The 23,648-nt window shown below is 34.9% G+C and overlaps 1 protein-coding gene across 3 annotated transcripts in view; it reads right to left on the bottom strand.

Moving 5' to 3' along the window:
- LOC118742249 (tyrosine-protein kinase Shark) overlaps positions 1-23,648 on the bottom strand; it is a 36,808-nt gene that overhangs the window by 4,473 nt on the left and 8,687 nt on the right. For all 3 annotated transcript variants that reach the window (XM_036474175.1, XM_036474173.1, XM_036474174.1), the window contains 3 exons: positions 17,726-18,136; positions 17,145-17,672; positions 16,428-17,080 (listed from right to left, as the gene is read on the bottom strand). In XM_036474175.1, the coding sequence (XP_036330068.1) occupies positions 16,428-17,080; positions 17,145-17,672; positions 17,726-18,136 (1,592 nt within the window). The remainder of the gene's footprint in view (positions 1-16,427; positions 17,081-17,144; positions 17,673-17,725; positions 18,137-23,648) is intronic.

Genomic DNA, 23,648 nt, shown 5'->3' with positions numbered 1-23,648 from the left:
CATTTCGAAATACATTCTCTATGGTACACGTGATTACACAATCATCGCTTTCGGTCATAATTTGCTGCCAAATTGTGCAATTGCATGTCTCGTTGGCAACGGCCGACAGTGCGGGAAGATTTTCATTACTCCGTGTAAATGGCATTTTGAAAATCATTCCAAATGTAAAAAAAAAAAATCAAAAATATCTGACTGTAGGATATCGTTTCCTCGCCGGTAAAACTGGTGGTTTTTTCAGGTAATGTAGGTTTGTACTGAAAATTTTTGTTGAGTTGAAAGAGATGGAAAATAAAAATTGGGCTAATGATTTAACTTAATAAAGCGAGAAAAAAAATAAACACAGACGTTGCTTTCTAACTTTCGGACGGAATTTCTGAGGTTTTCTCTGAGTCGGAGTCCGCATTCCAGAATTTTAGAAAGAAAAAAAAAACGTTATAAGCAAAAAATAAGAACGAATCAAACTAACAATAATAAATACGACTACCACGAAGGAAATGGTTAACTTCTTCGCAGTTTGCCATCTGGAGCGAAGGCCTAAATGCAAAAAGTCCAGCGAATGTTACAAAAACAATTTTATTTTAAATTAAGGTTCGGTTTCCGGTGGTAAACATTTTCGGAGTCAATGCCAAAAACATTTAGAAAAATCTTACCAGAAAAGAACAAATGAATCATACAATATAACAAATCAATTTCCTAAATGCACTTGGCCAAAACTATATTATTGTCCAGACTCCAGAAACTTTTCAAGAGGTTACAATATTTGGTTAAGAACCCTATACTGAAAAATCCTTCTATCAAATCCAAGAACCTTGAACAAAAGAAAAATCTGTATTTACTGTTGGAATTGAACTTTATTACTACCGGATTACAGAGCAAAACAAGTCAGAATATTTTCGTTTTCGGATCTTTAACAAAGAAGTTCGTTTAACAAAAATGCTTTTATACTTCCATACTTGCGTTGCCCCACGTTGGGCGCTAAAAAATGTAATGGTCGATCTTAGCTGACAGCAGCTGAGCAGAGGTCTTCCTAGTGGGAAAGTTTAAATAGATTTAAAAATTACTTTGTTAGCGTGTAGAAAGCCGGACGGGACCCATTGATCTAGGCTAGTCTTCAGTGGCTGGGGTGGTTCTTGGCAATTCTACCAGCTATCCTCACTAATACATTTTATTATTATAGAGTCCCTATTAACATTACAAAAAAATTAAACCAAAATAAAAAAATACATGGGCTGGTACACTACACTAATATTTCCGGAACTCCGTGGTTGGCTCTTTTAACAAACAACAAACAAAAAATTGCATGAGAGAAATGTTACAACTTTTATTCATATATATATATGTATATACGGGCTCTTATTTCCTACAACTACATCTTCATGGGTTTCCTACACGTAGTATGCCTACAAAGTTGGTTTCTTAAACCTATTTTTTTCTAGAAATTTTAATTTTAGTTTTTGTTATTAAAATTTACGGTAATTTAAATTTTAAGACAGTATTAAAAATCACGTAGTTAAATTCAAGAGAAATTCAATTAATTTACGTGCTTAGGTACTATTAAGCTGGATTAGTCATGTATGTATATATCTGCGCTTTTTTATACCCGAGCGAACTTGTGCACTTGTGTTCACATAACGGTTGTTTGTAACAGCCAAAACGAATCGAGATAGATATAGACAAATGTATACATAAATGCTCAGAATGAATAGAGAAGTCGATTAAGCCATGTCTGTCTGTCCGTCCGTCTGACTGTCCGTCCGTGTACACGATAACTCGAGCAAAAATTGAGATATCTCAACGAAATTTGGTATGTAGGTTTCCATTTATCCAAGGTAGGTTGGTATTGAAAATGGGCGAAATCGGAATGTAACCACGCCCACTTCCCATATAACGGTAATTTCCAGAAATACGAAAACTGCTATATTTTAGTAACTACTGAAGATAATTCACTCAAAATTGATATTTACGATAACTTTCAGACGAAAAATAAGAATATTATAAATTTTTGGAAAATAGGCGTAGCTACGCCCACTTACATGTGTATATCTTAATAACCGCTGCACCAATTTCTTCCAAACTTGGCACAGTTGTTGGTCTTGGTACAGCATACTAAATGGCCGAAAATGTAAAAAATCGGACAATAACCACGCCCACATCCTATATAACGGTAATTTAGAGAAATACAAAGTCTTCGATAAATCAGTAAATATTAAAGCTAATTTATTCAAAATTGAGCTTGCAACAATTCTTTACAAAGAAATACGTTTATGGTAAAATTTTGGAAAATGGGCGTGGCACCGCCCACTTATGATCACATATATGTATCTCGGTAACCGTTCTACCAATTGTACCAAACATAAAAGCAAAACGTTGAAAATTATTGAAATCGGACTACAATTACGGTCGCTTTTCATATAACGGCAACTTTCAGAAATGCTTGAAACTGCAATATTTCGAAATTTAAGGACGCTAGAGAATTTTCACTATCACTATCTGGTGAGCGGTAAGGGAACGAAAGTTTCACTATCACTGACTATTTACATTAGTTTACAAATTTAGGAAAAGTTTGCCAACTGTGCAAATTTCTTAGTTACCCGATTCTATAGTTCTTTATACCAGATCAAAGGACTTAAGGCATCCTTTCGTTATTGAATACAATACTTCTAGTGAAAGTGTCAGAAGCTAAACCCAATTTTATACCCGAGCGCACTTGCGCACAAGGGTATATTAACTTTGTTCACATAACGGTTGTTTGTAACAGCCAAAACGAATCGAGATAGATATAGACAAATGTATACATAAATGCTCAGAATGAATAGAGATGTCGATTAAGCCATGTCTGTCTGTCCGTTCGTCTGCCCGTCTGTCCGTCTGTCCTTGTAAACGATAACTCGGGCAAAACTTGAGATATCTAATCGAAATTTAGTATGTAGGTTTCCATTTATCCAAGGTAGGTTGGTATTTGAAATGATTTGATGGGCGAAATCGGACTGTAACCACGCCCACTTCCCATATAACGGTAATTTTCAGAAATACGAAAACTGCGATATTTTAGTAACTACTGAAGATTATTCACTCAAAATTGATATTTATAATACATTTTAGAGGGAAAATAAGAATATTATAAATTTTTGGAAAATAGACGTAGCCACGCCCACTTAGGGTTACATGTGTATATCTTGGTAACCGCTGCACCAATTTCTTCCAAACTTGGCACAGTTGTTGGCCTTGATACAGCATACTAAATGGCCGAAACTTCTAAAAATCGGACGACAACCACGCCAACATCTCATATAACGGTAATTTAGAGAAATACAAAATCTTCGATAAATCAGTAAATATTAAAGATAATTTATTCAAAATTGATGCTTGCAAATAAGTTTATAGTAAAATTTTGGAAAATGGGCGTGGCACCGCCCACTTATGATCACATATATGTATCTCGGTAACCGTTCTACTAATTTGTACCAAACTCGGTATTTTTATTGTGCTTGCCACATAAAAGCAAAACGTTGAAAATTATTGAAATCGGACTAAAATTACGGCCGCTTTTCATATAACGGTAAATTTCAGCAATGCTTGAAACTGCAATATTTCGAAATTTAAGGACGCTAATTTACTCAAAATTGATACACCCCGGCGTACCATCTAGCGGTAGGTTTCGGAAAGGTGAAAAAACATATATTTAATACTTGCGCCGGGTATTTAATGTTCGGCTCCGCCCGAACTTAGACTTTCTTACTTGTTTTTGTTTTTTTTTTTGTTCACAATCCGCAGACAATAAGATCAGCAAACAGAACAAAAGAATAGGTGTGAAGACAAACTATAAGGTCTAGGCAAGATACACGGACATAGGCATATCGGTATATATGTACATATAATGAAAATATCAAATTTAAGTATATATAAGTTTATAAGAAATATAAAGCTTGAGCATATGTATATTAATATTAAAATTGGGCGAGTGAGCGAAAGCTTATGTATCTCATGAAAACTCTCCACCAATTGATGGAATTGGTGATAAGCTTGGCTCATGTGCCTTCAAGATCAAAATAGCAACAAGGAAAAGAGAATAAGAAGTATATCACTCACCAATTCATCTGAAAGGCCTTTGCGTGTTGTTGCAGTCGTGGGAGCTAGTGGAAACTATTAGTATGTATTGTAATTAGGCTATCAGTTATTGTCGTTGTTCACATTTCCTTTACTCATAAGCGGGAAAACCGGTTCCGCTTGTTGGAATGTATGTAGACTGTACCTCGACTTAGTACTTTGTTTTTATATATTTTGTTAGCTAAATATGCTATTTTCTTCCTTTCTTTTAAAAAATTTACGTTGGGTTTTGGTTAATTTTATGTTTTTCGTACAGTTCTATGTACATGTATGCTCATGCACCAATATGTATGTATGTGCAAACGTACATAGGAACATACATAGGTACATACCTATGCCTCACACTTCCGCACCGTGTTCACTTTCGAGGCTTTTGGTTCTGTTTGACACTGATCTTTTTGGTTAACAATTTTACCGAATAATGATATTTGCGACCTTCTTATTTCATTTAATCTATAGTTACTTATAATTTTATTTTTATTTTTATTTTTTAAATGTCCACCACCTTAGTTAATATATATATTTTATAGTATAGTTTATCCACTAACAAAAATTTGTAGTAATTTTTTCCTATAATATTATCGACGGTGTTTCACGTGGCAATTTCCCGGTGGAAATTTTTCATTTTCCTTTTCAATGTGGACTTGAAAACCAATTATGTTTTACTCCTAGATTCCCAAGAGCAACTTTTACTGTAAAAAAAAAAATATGTTCGTGACCGTCTAACGCACGTGGCCAATCAATATGCACTGATTTTTTTCTGCGACGAAACCTGCGCTGGAGCTGAAGGCATCTGGTCATTCAGCCGAGCTCTTCCAGGAGCTCTCCGTGTGCATGAAAGTTTTTCTCCCTTTAGCAATGATCGGTGTTCCAGCCAATCGGAAACCGACGTGTATCACCAGGAATGCACATACACAAATTAGCAGCTCAGAAGTGGAAAAGCCCACATATCGCAATTATGTCTAAGATTTGATGGTAGGGGATATCCACTGGATGTTGATAGAAAAATTTGTATGTCTTCCTAAGTATATAAGACGTCTTCTCAGTTCCGCAGCCAAAGGAAAAAGGAAAAGGAAGTACTTGACTTTGCCGAAATATGTCTAGGCTCTACATTTGGCAGCTTGAAAAGACTTGTCAACAGTTGGTATTACTTTTCACAGAGCGAGTTTAATTCAAGGTTGCATTATGCAGGAATTATCGCATGCGAGAAAAATGGTTTATGTTGGGTGTTTGCACAAGCTTCAGCTGTGGGATATTTGCTAATTATAAAAGCAAGGAAGGTAAAACCAAAAACAGATGGCTAATCATAGCTATCTTTTCCAAATGACGTTAGGAATGTTAAAATTATATTTGTGAGGTTACAATGATCAAAAGAATTTTGGGGACCCTTATATCACTAAAGCCCTGTTTACAACGTTAGACCGATTCTGGAATACGGTTCGGTGGTTTGGAATCGAAGGTATAAACTACTTACTCAGACAAGATAGAATCAATTCAAAAACAATTCCCACTTTTTGCTTTAAGAAATTATTATCTTCCTACACTTGCCAGTCGCAGGCAAATGCTTGGTACAATTTTAGTTATATAGTTAAATTACTGACAGGCTCAATTTCAAGTCCACTTCTTCTGGGTGAAGGTAGCCTTAATGTTCCCTCCCGGGTATCAAGACACTTTTGTCCCCTATTTCTGAAAGCTTGTAAAATTAATTTTGAATTGAACGACCCACTCCGTTGCTTATGCCAGGATTTTAACTCTCATTCCAGCACGTTTGATATATCAGATCCGCCTTTCAGTATTAAGAAAGTAGTACTCCCCTCTCTCAATAAATGAACTATTAACATAAAGACATAAAATCAGGTGATGAATTTAGTTCTGTAGCTGAACAGTTTTAGATCTCGACACTTAACAAACTCCTGCCTATCGTGACTCGGCGCAAAAATTGGAAATACTGGTTCCGTACGTCATGCGGACTGCGCACCTCGTGCGGATTGGCGGGAATGGAGGGTAAGAACCGTTGGGATTATTATTATTAAACGAAAAACTCTAATGAAACACTACCTATGGAGATTTTTTAGCTTATTGTATCAGCATTTTAGAAAAAAATATTTCGGGGTGGTTTTTTTTAGTTTTAAGGGAAATCAGTTTAGGCAATCAGGGCATTATAAATTCAAAATTTCAAGAACTTTAGCCCTTGCTTTATTTTGGAGGTCATGAAATTTCCTTCAAATTTGCCAACATATGTATGTTTTTTGGTGTTACTCTGGAAAAAATATACTCCAACTAGTCTTTCTAGGAATAGTTCGGTCAGTTTGGTATAAAAAATGTTCTATTAACATATATTTTTAAATTTTTTTTCCAAATGTCATACAAATTGTATCCAACTAGTCCTTTTAAGGATAGTTCGGAACCAGTCCACTTTGACACTAGTTGGAACAAGTTATTCATAACCATATTGAAGCTTATGTTATTCTTAAAAATCATGCCCCAAATTTCATGGTGCATTTACATGGTATGAATTTGTTCATAAGCCGTATGAATTTTCCTATAAAAGAAGCACCAACTCTATGAAGAAATGAATGAAAGCGATATATATTTAACAATTTTGACTTGTATACTTGACAATATTTTTTTTGTAAACAACAAAAAAAAATTTTATTTTTTGCTAGCTTGGAAACTAGAAGCTTATTTTTTGTTAAATGTGCTTTAAAAAGGACCTACTGAAAATAAAGCCTTGTGGATTGCTATTTTTCCATATTTGTATGCTTCCATTTAAACATCTTTGTGGAAAAACAGTTTTTTGTTCAGAATTGCTTGTATACGAAACGTTTGGCATAAGTTGAAATCATAGGGATGCCGTTTTCTTCCGTTTCTCAGTGGATTTTATACTTGAAAAGGCACCAAAATATGTATGCAATACTTCTACATATCTTCGTTTAAAGCACAAAAACTTGTCCTAATTAAAAACGGTTCTCTCTTTTAAACTTAATAGTCTTCTCTCCTTATGTCTAAGTATCGATATTTTATTATAAATGGCTAAGGGCTTGATGATCCAAATATCTTTTTTGGCACAAATTTCAGTTCCGAGGTTTTGCAGAACCACGATACGCGCTTTTGTACTTTAAACGACGATATACATATTGGCGCTTGAACAATATGTTAGTGTTTGGCCTAGCTTCTCCTCCGATATGCGGCGTGCGTGATTTTGTCACACAAAGTAAAGGACAGTTTTACGCCGACTCCGAACGGCAATTGTATTTTAATGAGAAGTTGTTTCCATGACAGAATACACTCGGAGGTTTACTATTACCAACGGAGGGGCAACCGCTATTAGAAAAAACTGGGCTTGAACTCAGGCTCTGCGTAATGCTCTACAGCAGCCGCCACTACTTTTACATATATTGCTGGTATATTCAAAATACCATCCCGAATTTTGGAGTGTATATATGTAATATAAAAAAGAATGAGAAGTACTATAAGAAAATGTACCCAACATTCTGGGGAAAATGGAAAAATGCTCATTGAAAACAGTTCACATATATAAATTAAAAGATATAACTTAATAGGTTACAGCGCTAAACTAGAGGAAAAGTTAGAAATAATAGCAATGCGGTGTGAAGGAAATAAAAGACCATAAAATGTTTGTTTGTTTCGTTAATTCTCTGAACCTTTTAAGATATGACACTCTATTGTTTGCAGTAGTTTGCAAATATACACTAATTGTTCTAAAATCGCAACATTTTCGTGGGATGTTTTTCTTTGATTTCGAATTGAAACTACATTACGATCATATTGTACCGAAATAAATGCTGTATCCCTGCATTTTATAAAAGCCAGAAAGAAGCATAAACTGTATGAAAAAATGAAAGGGAGAAGTATACATGCCTTCTATAATTCTGACTTATATGTATATTTGGCAAGTCTTTGTGTAAACAACAAAAAATACAATTTTCATTTCTTTGCCAGCTTGGAAAATATAGGCTTATTTTTATTTAAATGTGATATAAAGCTCATTAAAATGTTCTGTAATGTCTTGTTTTTAAGTTTGTTATCATAGTGCTTTGTATTTTGATTGTCCACTATACGTGAGTTGCTTCTATTGAAAAAGTTCTAGTACAAAGAATTTCTTTGTTTTGAATTTGTTTGTTTATTGTTTTTAATTTTTAAAATTCATACTTTTGACATGTATGGGAGTGGCGGAGTTGCCGCTTTCCTTCTTTTTGGTGGGGTTTTATATTAAAAAGGCATCAAAATGGGAAAAATCCTCCTTGGTATCTCTGCATCTGTTAAACTTTTTATGGGAAGATGTATGAAAACTCAACTTGCTATAATTTCATATGCTTAACAGTATCACAACAGTATGTTTACAGTATCTCCCCATGATTCAATAATAGAAAGGTTTTGTAATAAAACAGTCTTCTCGCTCCCACACATAAAATCGGCTCCTTTATTTGTGCAGAATGTTGCTTACTCTACAGTTTATAGTGATATTAGTAGTAAAACCAAAAATTCGTCATACTAGAAATTCGTTGACATCACCTTCGTTTGCGTAATTTTGTAGAACAAGTGTAGAATAGTGACCGTTTAGCTATAAAATAACCAAAAATGCCGATAGATAGAACTTTTTACGCTAATTACAACGATACCAAATTTTGGCACAGGCAAAAAATAACGAAGATATAAGAGGTTTATTTGCTTTGTTTATTTGTATTTTTTATTATTACTGAATTGTTGAAACCCAAAAGTACATCATGATGAAATATGTAATATCGAATTAAAGATAATAGTTGTGTTTTCGTATTCTCCAACAAAAAATATCCAGTAACCAAATTTCAGAGAGTAAGCCAATATTTACTCCCAATGAGTGAAATATGCAAGAAAGTACGAAAACGCAAAACCAGCAAGAAGCTGTTAGTTTTGTGAACAGCTGATTAATTTGTTTGCAAATAGTTGCTAGTAAAAATTTATCCAGTAAAACTTTCATTTCATTTCATTTTTGCTCTCTCAATTTCCCCTCTTTTGCTAGTTTCTTGCAAGTTTTTGCGTACGAAAACGACATCCAGTAAAAAACCAGTAAAATTAGTACTGGATTTACTGGATAGTGCGTACGCGAACAGGGCTAATAACTTGTACTTTCTAAATAGTATAAATTTCTTTACCACTAATTATGCAGTTTTTTTCAAAAAAGATTACTTCATGAAAAAATAACATTTGTTCGTTATTTAGTGGTTTTGGTTTAAAAATACAAGAAGCTATAAATTATGTACACCAGCTGAAAAACAAATTAATTATATTTATGGTGGTGTCATTCGTTTTTTTAACGGTTATACCTACAGTTCGTAAGATATTAATATTTAAAAAATCTTAAAACTGAACTTTAACCTTTTAGAACGTCTTGATTTTTTACTTGCACCAAATATTGGCATGGTTGAAATAAGCATAAAAAGTTCTATTGATCTGCAGCTTTCGTTTTTGCATAGCTGAACGGTCGGTTCCAGGAAATGATGAATAACTTAAATCAAAAATGCACATATTTATATATTGTTTAGTATTTCCATTAAAACACCAAATATATTGCAAATTCTCATAGAATAAATAATACACATTTTACTTCTAATTGTATACTTTGCGTACTTTTTGTAGTACCTTTCTACTACCGTTTTCGCAAAAGGCGATCACATTCTTCCCCTTTCTCCTACTTCCAAAATACAAATCTAGATAAAGGATTGTCAGATTTTAGCTGTCACAAATTACACAACCTTGTATTATTGAATCATGGTATCCCCCATAACTTTTCATATGAAAAAATGTATTATATGCATCACCCTCGATATCATTGAATTCCTCATTAGAACATGTAGTCCCTCTATTTTAGCGTATCAACAGTTCATATGGCTTCATACCATGTAAATGCACCATCAAGTTATTTCTAAAACTTTGGCTAAAATTTAATATTGACGTCCTAGATTGGCAAAATCTCACACTGTGCGCCGCCTCCGAACAGCAAATGGATTTTGTGAGAAGCTTTTTCAAGGCAGAAGTACCCACGGAGGTTTGCATTGCCTGCCGAGGGGCGACTGCTGGTAAGAAAAAAACCTTTTTTCTAATTTTTTTTTGCGATGTTGCTTTGACCAGGGCTTGAACCCAGGCCCTCCGAGTGGTAGCTCGCACTGCTAATCACTACACCACAGCGACCGTTGTGGAATTAAGTTCTTTAAAAACATTCATATAAAATAATTAAGTGTATAGAGATTTTTTTATACTAGAAGCCCATTTCTAATAGGCGGCAGACACGGTGCGTCTGACTCGCGTGTCATTTGTGTACGTGTTGACTCGCCTTCGACTACACACCGTTGAATCATTCAGAGTCATACCAGGAATCATGTCGGTGTAACTAACACATATTTATATGCACAAACAAATAGGTGGCAACCCTGTTAAAATATCTCTGAATTGGGCATTTCTAAAGTAGTTTCACTTGACACCCAATATCACGTTTTATTTACCTTATTAATAATTTCGAATAGGTGACAACTTTGTACGAATACCACCAGAGGCAACAAAATTATTACAGCCAACTTTTTACTAGAACTTTCTGTTAAGAGGTGACTTTTTTTCAAGTACTGACCACTTTGGTCTCACCCTATAACTCCCCAAAGCTTTAAATTAACCCATACACCCCTCAACCTGAGCACTGTTCGTCTTGACTTTGGAACACCCCCCGCATATTCGGTACAAGCACATTATTTAAGGTGCATTGTGAACGTAGTAAAAAATTTTTTCATGTAAGTCCAAAAGTTTTTATGGTACAGAAAATGCACATAAAAATACATGTTTACTGTATTTTGTACGAGAATCTACTTTTAGGTACAACTTTTCGGCAAATAGGTACAATATGAAAATTTAATATTCATCACTAGTGCTGTCAAATCGAGAAAGAGAGGATTAACGGTCCGCGGAAGGCGCCACCTTTGTTTCGCTGCATCGTGAATATTTTCGGTACATTTTTGCAGTAGTAAATATTTCAAATGGTCGCTGCACAGTAACCGCACGTTTTCAGAAGTTTTTCATTTTTGTTTTCAAATTGCGAACTGTAAGGCATAACACCCAAGCAAAAATCTCAGCGCCGTTGAGTGGTGTTAAATAATTTTATAACTCTAGTTTATGGCTGCATTTCTTTATTCATTCTGAACGTTTGGAATAAACTTTTTTGTTTACTTATTCTTTAGAACGTTCCTAATGATATGTCAACGTATATTTCAAACGCATTCTGTTTATTCCGGCTATGAAATGGGATTATCCGGAATGTATAAAGAAGAAACGCAGCCTATATCTCTTATCCAGTAAAATTAGCAAAAGTACGATATTTTTCCTTGTAGCTCTGCCGGTACCATTTCATGCTATATTTGTATTCAAGTATATGGATTATAGGGTATTTATCTCCTTTACAATTATCCAATTCAATTTAATTTTTGACAGCGCGATGCGAGCGAATGAAAACAAGTAGGGACTAAAAAATAACGGAATCTACTCTCTTCACCCTATGTTCACTTATAAAAGAAAAAATGCGTTTGAAAAATTCGACTTTCGGCGGCTTAAATTAGGCGAATACCCCTCTGTGCGCCGTTCGGAGTCGGCGTAAAATTCTTTGTGTGACAACATCATGGCGCACGCCACAAATAGGAGGAGAAGCTCGGCCAAGTGCCAATCTATTATTATTATTCATTAACAATATTAAATAAATTAACAAGTTAATAAAATTTATGAGCATTAGCTGCCAAGGCTCTACTTAATTGTAAATGTGTATTTTAGAAAAAGGAAATATTTGAGAGAATTTTACAGAAACGGCTATTATGTATACAGCGTGGCGATGATTAATTGTTACACAGGTTTTTTTGAGATATAAAAGGGTCCTTTATAGCTTTTGCGAAAAAAAGTATTTTATTGTTAATTTTCCATAGATTTTACTTTAGTTGTATTAATTCGTTTTTAAAATTTTAATCCTTATTTACATTTGTCAGCAGTGTAAACTTTGAGAGAAAAGTCCATTTGACACGCAAGTCTTTTTCAGTTGTATTTTTCCCCACCAGAAATCCAACTCGGAATTCGCGCTCCTTTACATGGCAGCTGTAGTAGACGTCGCAAGGCCCCAGACATTGCTTACCTTGCCCCGTCCAAGGCATTTCTTGGATGACGGTGATGTCAGCTTTTGTCCTTACGAGGACATCAACCAGCCGGGCAGAGGCACCTTCCCCATTAAGGGTCCGGACATTCCAGGTGCATGCCATCCCCAAGATGGTTTGGTTTTTCATTTCAGGACGCGTATATTACTGCTTTGACATAGTTAAAGTTTTCATGTAGTCTAACATTTTTTGGGCACAGGTTGGTCAAAGACTTGGCTTTCAAGAATTTTTCAGCGATACGGGCATTGCGTGTTAAGATTAGTAGAATACCATCTCTTATCTGCGAAATCGAATCTATTTCAGTCGATATGGCCCCGATGCATTTTTGAATGGCGAACGGTTGTGAGAGGGAAATGTTGCTATCAGCAGAGGATATTAATATAAATTTGGGGTTGTTGGTTGGAGTGGATTTTTGGGGAAGAAGCGGAAGATCATTTGTTTTACGTTTTGCGGAATCACATCGTAGTCCGATAATTCGAAAAACGTGTTGTCACGGCACACAGTGTTTCGACTATATGGAGGCAGGTGGAAATAATAGTACATCTGCACCGATTTCACTTAAACTTGACATGTGCTCTAGTTTTACTTAGAAATAGAGAATTATGAAATTTTGTAAAGATGGAATAATTGCCACGCCCTCTACTCTTGTGGGCGGAAACATTAAATTTCATCCGATTTCGATGAAATTTAGTTTGTAGTCTTTATTTTATTAGAAAAACTAAATATAAAATATGGCGAAGACTGGATTACTATAACGTTCAAAACTCACAAAAAATGTGGGCCCAGTCATTAAATGTGATGGAATTTTGGGTAATTTTTGTTTCCTGCTTTCCACTCTCAGAAAACAAAGGTTATACAATAAAATGACTTAGGTGTCAATACTCGCTTTTTTCCCAATATCTGGTGGGATTTTTTCATTGTCCGAAAAATTCTTTTCGCTAAATTATGCAAAAAGAAGCTAAAAATCAAAAATTAAGAAAACCAAAAAATTACATATATTTGCAAAGTCGCGCGCAAACATCAAATTATATATTCGAAAACTACATAAAATTCTTTAAAATATTAGTCTAATTTCAAGACCTGACGGACCGAAACATTTAGATAATTAATTACAGTTGAAAAAGGAACACTTTCTGTAATGGGTTCAGCGCCAAATGCAACTAAACTGATTAGTCGGTATCGCGCCCATTCCCGTATTTTTTTGGAAATGTATCGTTCGTGAAGAAGGGGGGTGAGTAAATAATGTAAAATTTGGTACTTGTGACTTTTACTATTCCCTCTCTAAGTCAAACCGGTTTTTTTTACCAACCGTCTCCATGACTTTTTTCTACCTGCCTCCATATAGTCGAAACACTGTGCGGCATGTTAAAAAGAAACGATTTACTTTTATTCAATACCTTATACAGTGACGAGCAAAACTGTAACATGGTTTAACACTTTTTGTTTCAGCCACCGCTATATTTCCAAGTTCTAACGACTTTCATACTTTTGCTGTATATTCTTGTTGAAACATCCCTACTCCCTCTCTCATAATGATTTGAAGTCAATACAACAACAATAAGAAAACCAGCAGACAAAAATGTAAATTAAGGCAGATGTTACAGTTTTGCACTCATATATTTTTACGAACTTTTTAACAATTTTCACAAAAAAAAAGAACTACTAACACAATGTTCAGTACTCTTTTGCTTGTTTCAGTTCCTGGATGTGATTTGGCATACCTTATTTGTATCTTTGTAAAAATTCTGGAGGTATATCCTTAGTTTGCTTTCACAGCTCATGTACTCGATTTTACGGACTTTGATACTTATTAAGCTGTGCTTTTAGTTGATTTCGCAAATTCTCGACGAGATTCATGTACGCGGATTGTGGAGGTCATTTCAAATTAGCAAATTTTTGCTTTTGTATCCTGGCTTTGGGAACATGTGCAGTGTGTTTTGAATGTTTTTTCAGCAGAAACTCTGATTTTTTCGACTACATCTTGCAAATTTTGTTGAAATATGAACAGATATTGTTCCTTACGCCTAATGCGTACTAACGGACAAACAAAATTTTTTTAAATACAACCCCAAACTATTATTGACCTACCACTGTGATTCACAGTTTACCTTACAGGATGCGCATGGGCTTAACTTGGGTCTTTGATCCAATACCATACCCGGCCATCTGATTGAAAGAGATTAATTTAGTCTTGTCAGACCAAATAACCTTCGATTTAAACTTAAAAATGTTTTTTATTGCATTCTGAAAGGCCTAACATATTCCAATAGGCAATGGTCCGGTTTTCGTGCGATGCAGCAAAATCCTGCCACACTCGCACATGTATTTTGATCAAATTTGCATTTTTCTTCTTTTATGATGCCTTTGCCCTCAATTTGGCAATTCTTCGCCTCGCTGTCTATTGATTTGCAATAAAGTTTAATACCTTAAGCGCTTCTGTAATAGTGGCTGCATCGCTACTTGCTGCTAAGTTCACAAGATATCGTACCGTAATAGTTTTTAACAGACTTCCTTTGTCCTTGGGAACACTTTAGGCTATATTTTTTCTAAGTCTTAACATTTTCAAGTAGCGAATTACAAAATTGTTTGCCACTTTTCGTGCGGTTCCGCCTTTCCGCAGTAAATCTATTATTTACATTTATGGTTCCTGATTAACTATGTTATTTACTGGTGATCACTTCTTCAATAAATTACAATACAGAGAAGTCATCTGACTTCCAACTAAGTAAAAGATAACTGTCAAATGCAAAACTGAGAGTGAGTGCAAAACTGTAACATCTGCCTTAATTTACATTTTTGTCTGCTGGGTTTTTTACTGGTGTTGTATGGACTACAAATCATTATGAGAGAGGGAGTAGGGATGTACCAACAAGAATATACAACAAAAGGAGGAAAGACGTTAGAACTTGGAAATATAGCGGTGGCTGAAACAAAGTGTTAAACCATGTTACAGTTTTGCTCGTCACTGTATATTTTAATTGTGGATGGAATATGAGAAAGAAAATGCAGCGAATATAGTGCTAAGTACAAGTTGATAATATTGGATAACGGAACTTCACACTCTAATCATGTATTAAAATTACCTTACACGTCCGCTTAAATTAAAGCTAGAACTCTCTACTACTATCCCTAAAAATACCATTCGTGCACCTTGATGAGCACTGATAGTCATTTATTGAACAATAAGAAAATACTGGAGTATTTTGCTATTGACAGAAAGAAATTTGTGCCAAAATCCGTTTTTGCTATTCAATAAAGGACTATAAGTGATCTTAGGGTCAAGGTCCAGGGATGGTATTTTCAGGGATTGTAGTTGAAAGTTCAAGCTTTAATCTAAGCATAAGTGGAAAATTCTACCACATTTTGTTTAATTGCGGTAGGTACTCAAACTTCGCCAAAATCAGTTTTTGCTATTCAACAAATGACTATAAGTGACCATTAATTCCAGGTGCACGAATGGTAATTACAGTGAGGTAAGGTTCTATCACCTTTTGTTTGTTTACTAGAGCTTCTCAAATATTGCAAAAAACGCGATTTTTTGATACTTTGACCACGTTTTTCTCAAAAGCTGGACGTGATGGAAACTTTTTCCTTACGGATTACGGAAAGTCTATCAGAAACAGCTTTAACATTTTAGGTTACAAAATTGTTTCCCATTTTTGTTGGCCTGTGTTATTATAAGATTTTATTTTCAATCATTTTTAGGGATTCTAAAAAATTATTTGCCTTCACCACCATGTACTTTCCTCATTATTCAACGTTCTAGTACAGATCCGTTTAAAAAAACAAAAAACTTACGCTCCACCGTACTGTATATTTCCCTTTTAGATCTTGGACAAATTCATTACTCGTTATAAAAGGCGTTTTATTACACGCATACGTATCTGCGCTTAAAATTTGTATGGAGCTGTAAGCGACAAACTTTATGTCCGCTTATCAATAGTTGTCGATAAAAGCAAAATTACTTGTATTCAAATGGAAATTGTCGATGCTTGATTTTTTAAACGTTAAACATAGATGTATATGCGTGTAAAAAACACCGTAAGTATTTAAAATTTTGGCAACTAAAACTAAATCTGAGTCATTCAGATAACGTAGAATCGACTATATATATATATATATAATTAACTTTATATTTACCAGTTTGAAGAGAACTCGGGAATTTCACTCTCTTCATGACATTTTGTTCCTTGGAATTTTAGTCCAACTTCAGCGACCAACTCAACTACTGCCGAATTGTTTTTGGGAACGTTGTACATATCTTGCGCTGGGATAAATTCTGCGTTTGGCAATTTTTGAGACGTATCGAAAGAATCTGGAGACGTTGCTTTTAATGGATCTTTTCCGACACTAGTAAAATTCGCAGCAAATGATAGTCCTCTGCAAGGAAATTCTTCTAACAAGTGTGGGGAGGTGGGCGATTCCATATACGAGGACGTTTTTTCATCACAGCGCGTGGAGGTTTTTGTTTTAATTTTTAAAAAATTGCTCAACATCAAATTAGCAGTTTCTTTACGTTTTTTCTTCGGCAATGGTTTTGGAATTGTTTGATTAGGAGCACCGGCAATCAATTCCTCCTCAGCGTTTTCTTTAAACATATTTGATGTGTTTGATACTTTATTTTTGCATTTATTTCGAGGAAGCGTTGACAGCAGCGGTTGTGGAGGCTTTGGTTCTGGGGGAACTGCATGCTTCAAGTTGATCGGGAGACCATCATTAAAATGCATAAAATGCTCAACTAAATGCTCTAATGTTGGCAAATATGGACCTTCGTCAATGTACAAATAGTTTGACTTAAAATTAAGAGGAGTTTTTTTATTACATATACATAAATATACGAACATTCTTTTTACTCACCGATTGCGAGATTTTAAAATTCTTAACCAGCCCTTGGAAAAGAAGTGTCAATACAAAACCAGAACGGTCTGAATATCGCACTAAAAAACATCCGGAACTATCAATTGGTTTGCTTTCATGTGAGTGCCTATCACAAATTGTATGATCATTGAAATCGAATTCTTTTAACAACGCTGGCATTCTTTCCGCGTAAGTATTCAAAGTTTTGATAGCTTCCCCTCGCGTTAATGTTCCGTGATACCACAGATTTTTTTTAGTTTTTGCAGCCGGCAATTTGTACTCACTTAAAAACTTTACAACCTCATCCTGACCTGCTTCTCGAGCTAAATCTATTGGAAATTCTCCAGACGTTGTGCGAGGTAAAAGAGGTGCATGTGCATCCAATAATTCCTTCACTGCTTCTAGATTTCCATTTTTGGAAGCATCGTGCAAAGGAACATAGCCATTTTTAATATTACGACCTTGTACATTCGCCTTTGCATTTATTAAACTGCGGATGAATAAACTTGATTTCGAACGGCATGCGTACTAAAAATATTATTTTTAATAATGTTTAATAGGCCACAATTCAACAAGCTTACATGAAGTGGCATATTTCCAAATGCATCAATACAATTTACATTAACGTCGGTTTCTAAAATGAGCTTAAGTATATCCAAGTCACTATAAATGGCAGCCAAATGTAACGCTGTTTGACCATCCTTGTTTTTAGCATCTACATTGCGATAACCACATTTTAATAGCTCACTAACTATTGTCGCATTATTCTCCTTTGTTGCACGATGTAACAGATTGGTATTACCATGGCGACGAGCATCATTTGGGGGCAATTCTTTTTTAACAAACGTTGTAAGTTTTGTTGGCAAGCCATTTGCCGCCATTTGATAAAATTCGACAAGAGACTCAAGACCGTGCAAAATTTTCACTTTATCATCGATGGAAAAAAATGCATCGCCACCATGTCTTCTAATTTGATAATGGCATACTTTGTTCTGAAAAAAAAAATCGTGATTTATTCCATACTAACTATTTAAGATACTAACTAGTTCACTACAACCTGCAAATATGTAACAATAAAACAAAGCTTAAGTCGGGGATGGGGGGCTGACTTTAGTATAATACGCCATTCACAACGTGCGATAGCTATTGAAAAACCCATGATACAAATATTTAAAGGTAAAACCATGGTACAATAAAAACAGGTAGAAGCCAAATTGACATCAAACCTACAAAAGTCAAAGTTTTCGGGAGAGTAAAAATAAAAATGAGCGTGTGTAAGGAAAAATAAAAAATTACATTTCGCTGGTTGACGTTTTTGAGTAAATTTGAAGTTTTGTTTCTATTTATTTATTTTTCTTTAGTTAAAATTTGTTAATTTGTATGTTGTTTTATGTTTTTAATTTATGAGTTGCAGTGTTGTTGGAGGGACTTTCCGGCATAAGGGTCATAGGAACAGCACTTGGCATCAAACGTGCCTTTCCTGAACCTCCCGGTGCATTTATGAAATCTGCTGCTTTAAAATGTTTAACGCACAGCAAGGCATTTCGCTGCGGCTCTGGCCCACAGCTGCTTTCGCAACGCTCTTTACGCGAAGGACATTGAGGCACGTTAAATGGTATCTGCTTCATATTTAACACCACATAAAAAACAACGCTTCGGTGTTGCATTTTTAGCACATACATTAAGTATAAACTGCACAACACTACAAAAATTCAAATGTTAATTAAAATTTGTTATTAACGAACATTCAAAAAAAAAACAACGATATGACATTCAAAGCGTAACGAAATATAGGAAATAAAAGAAAAACAAGTTGAAGTTTAAAGGTTTGGTTCTCATGAGAGCAACGTCCTTTTGGCTTCTACCTGTATTTATGTGCCTTGGGTAAAACCATGATACAAAAAACAAGGTAGTTTCAATAAACAACTTTTTGATTAAAAAGCAGATTTTTGACAATTGCTCAATTGTGAAAAATTGGAAGCGGCGTTACCCAATTGTAAGTTTTTTGGTGAGGGAGATTTTATATCCTAAATTTGGGATTATAAAGAAAATAGTTGTATTAATATATACCTTTTAAAAATAATCAATATCTTATCTTAAAAACGTTTAAATTTTACATTAAATTCGATGACAACTTGCCAAATCGTTATTTTAATATTAGTACAATTTTAGTGAACATATTTTAAAATTTTTTTAGTGTCCTCATGTCATCTCATTATTTCACAATGTAGTTTTCTATATCGGATACGATGATTCTGATGTAATTCAGACGCTGAAATTACACATGTCGATGTGTTATTTAATACTCATTGTCTTTGTCCATTTAACAGCAAATGGAATTTACTTTAGGACCCATGGGCCGTAAAATTTTTCTAGCAACACATATTGTTTTCACATGAAATTTTGACACACCTTAAATTTAAGTATAAAATAAATAGATAAAAATAAATTTTCAATCAAACTGATTTGTGTAGTCCTTTTTTGGTCAACTATGATGTTTGATTTCATTTTTTGCAATCATTAGTTCATTTTGTTTGAGGAGTCACAATGCCCATACCGGCTGTACCGATTTTTTTGAAATTTCGTACACAAATTTTCCAAGAATGGCTATAGGCTAAAACAAAACCGATATCTAAAGGGCGTGTGGAACCTCCCACACAAATCGAATTCTTCATAGTGCGTATCTCTGGAAGTATTTGTGATAGAGTCCTGGAACTTTGTATGGATATATGTATGGATTTATTGGAAAATGCGGCGTGCCACCGTAGAACTTGGAATAGAGGTAACTGCAATCAATCCAGAACCTATGAAAAATGGGGGTATATGAAAACGATCTCGTAGCCATTGAAAAGAGTTAGCGGTATAAACCAAATATGTAAACTAAAATTCTTGTGACGCATAGATATCTCTGGAAACATTTACCTAGAATACTGAGATGAGGTGTCAACTTTCACACAATTAAAATGTACATGTAAGAACAAAATATTTTTAAATCAACAAAAAATTAATAAGAAAATTTGAAGGATTTTAGATATTGGGTATGGTAGCACGAAATGGCACAATCTGCTTAATTGTCAGGTTGTTAATATGGCGACGAAAAAGTGACAATGGAACTACCTTGTATTTTTGTATCATGGGTAAAACCGCTCGCTCAATTCGTCCACCATTGGGTTTTTTTTTGACGTTTGCTAGCATTTTGAGTTTTCTCTCTCGAAATGCTTCTAATGTCAAAGAAATTCAAAATAAACAAATGTAAATTTATGATTTGAAATATTTATTTATTCAGAAGTTGGAAAAACTAAAAAATTTCGAAAGAAAAAATGAGTTGCTGCACTGCAAACAGAGCATTAACAAGTTTTTTAAGTTCCCGCAATTATCGTATATACGGAAAATGGATCGAGGTTTGTGGTGTTATAGAAGCGAATTTGCCAAAGAGCCCGTATGTGTGCTCGGCTCATTTTTTGCCACACCACTTGATCCAATGTAAGCACAAGGTCATTCTTCGCAAGAGTGCAGTGCCTTTAAGGTAAAAATGTTTAAATTTATGCATGTTAGCATATGTATGTAGAATCGGTTAAATTCATAATCCGGAAATTCAAAATCCAGACATATCAAAATAAAGACAAAATTCAAAAATGCAGAAAAATCAAAATACAGACAAATCAAAATACCGGCAAATCAAAATCCAGACAAATCAAAATACCGACAAATCAAAATACAGACAAATCAAAATACTGACAAATCAAAATACAGACATGAGGGGAAAAAATGTCAGTATACAATTTTTGTAAATCAAAATCGTGTCTGTTAAGTCGTAGTTAGGCTCGCAGAGAGATCTGCGCAAAAATACTGTGGGAAAAATACTGGGGAATACTTTTCTAAAAAAATCCCGAATCCACCCCTAACCTTCTTCATCAAAACAATTTCAGTGTACCGGAATTTATTTAAAAAATTTTAATTAGTAAGTATTTACAAACCATCATTAACTACTTATATTAAATTGAGATGCTTAGCTATATTGGTTAAGTATTCTTTGGAAGCATAGTTTTCCCTTTCCATAACAATTGTTTTAAATGTTCTGTTTTCCAGGCGTCGCCGTTTAGCTTGTTTTTCTCCACTAAGCACCGTTTCAATTTTAGTTGAATATTATTAGATTAATATTAGATTGAATATATTTCCATGGTATTGCCAAACTAAACATGAAAGACGCGCGATTTTTCATTCCAAATTTTCGCCTGCGGTGTTTTTTTATATTAAATTATATTTTAAGAAATACTGAAAATTTGGAATAAAAAATCGCGCGATTTTTTATTCCAAATTTTCGACTGCGGCGCTTTCTTTCACAAAAAAAAAGAAACAATATTTAAATATATACTGAAAATTTCCGCCACTTTTTTAAATAGGAAACATTCTAAAAAAATTAATATTATTTTAATTTGTTGTCTGCATTTTGATTTGTCTGTGTTTTTATTTGTCTGTATTTTGAGTTGTCTGTATTTTGACTTGTCTGGATTTTGATTTGTCTGTATTTTGATTTGTCTGTATTTTGATTTGTCTGGATTTTGATTTGTCTGTATTTTGACTGTCCGCATTTTGAATTTCTGGATTTTGCTTGTCTGGATTATGTTATACACCCATGTAGAATCAGCCTTATTTGTTTATAAAAGAAATAACCAAGAATCCCAATCGCAATTGCAAGTGACTAACTTATCTATTTCAAAGGATAGTTAAAGCATTAGTTCAACGTAATTATAGAAAATTGCATAGAAGTTCATTGAACACAATTGTTTACATATATGTATTTATTTACATTCATATGTATATATGTATGTATGTATGTACATTACAATTTTGTTGTTTCGTCAAAATATATTTATTTGGTTTGAGTGAAAATAAAAACGAACAAATGAAATGACGGCGAGAGAAATTTTCAAAATGCTAGCAAACGTCAAAATTCCTAAAGCTGGCTCTCAGCGTTTGTACCTTATAAATAGTTGTATCATGTGAAAAACCCGTAGCAAATAAAAGTGAAAGAAATAAATCTGATGCCTCTGTCAATATTCATATAACGTCACATCAAATTCTTCGTGTTTCAAACAGAGTTGGATTGGTAATTTTAATTTCCCTTCATACTGTGTTGGCACTAATCGATTGATTTTTTAATCAATTATTTAATTTGATGGAACTCAATCCGATTACAGTTAATCATGATTAAGTTTAATCTGATTACACAGCTAACTTTTAATCATTACCCCTTAATTTGATTAAGTAGGTTTGGTGATTAATTAATTTACGCTCGAATTTTCCTGGGCACACAAGGCCAGTTAATTGGGTATGGCTAAGTCGCTTTTCCTCATAAATCTAAGCAATTTGGTGTGAGTTGTCATTAAAATCTATTCCAACAGACGTTATGTAAACTAGGTTCTAATATTCCTCTGCACATGTGCGATGGGTTGTAAAAATTCCCTGTTTATATATTACTAATAAAAACTATTGTAATTTTTTATATATTGTATGTTTTTATAAGCGTGAAACACAAAAGAATAACTATAAATCTTGTTTGGTCTCGACTAGGCACGTCAGGAGGCATCTATATGAACTGACGGACGAAGTTCAGAGGTTCATTAAGCAACCTCTGGACCCGACAGCTTACAGACAGGCCCTAAACGGCATTCACAGGGACTCAGTCTCGAGTTATGTAGACTCTAGACCTGTGAATGCCGTTCTAGGCATACCACCCCCGGACATAGACGAGACGGAGCTTCATCTGCCTCGGGAGACACGCACAACACTCGCTCAACTTCGCTCCGGCTACTGCAGCAGGTTGAACTCCTACTTGAGTAGGCTGAATGAGGATGTGCCGAATGAGTGTCCGGCATGCGGAGAGACCCCACACGACTCGAAACATCTCTTCGCATGCCCGGAAACCCCGACAACCCTAACGGCCTTGTCCCTGTGGACAAACCCCACAGAAGCTGCACGCTTCCTAGGGTTGCCGTTAGTGGAACTTGACAACAACGACTGAGATACCAACCGATCTGGACGGGGTTGTTGTAGCCGCTACAACAACAACATGGTCGGCGAATTATATATTATATGAGTGGTCGACAGTCGTCAGTAATCTTCCGAGATCAAACCTCGAAACCAAGAAGGATTAAACAAGGGGTTCCACAAGGTGGTGTTCTCTCCCCCTTACTATTTAACTTCTACATCTCGAAACTTCCTCAACCACCTGAGGGAGTTTCCCTGATCTCATACGCTGACGATTGCTCGATTTTGGCGTCCGGGAATGGAATTGATGACCTCTGCTCAAAAGTGAACGACTATCTCTCCAGCCTTTCTCTCTTCTTCACTGCAAGGAGCCTAACACTCTCCCCAACGAAATCAACGGCGACCCTCTTCACCACCTGGACGAAGGAGGTGAGGCTAAAGTTAGGTATACACGTCGATGGCACACCAATACCGACTGTAAACAACCCGAAAATCTTAGGGGTCACTTTCGAT

This window comes from Rhagoletis pomonella, unplaced genomic scaffold (assembly GCF_013731165.1).
Source record: "Rhagoletis pomonella isolate Grant_MI unplaced genomic scaffold, Rhpom_1.0 Rhpom_scaffold_00007, whole genome shotgun sequence".
NCBI lineage: Eukaryota > Metazoa > Arthropoda > Insecta > Diptera > Tephritidae > Rhagoletis > Rhagoletis pomonella.
The sequence above is the reverse complement of the archived record's forward strand: the minus strand, read 5'-3'. Positions and strand labels throughout refer to the sequence as shown.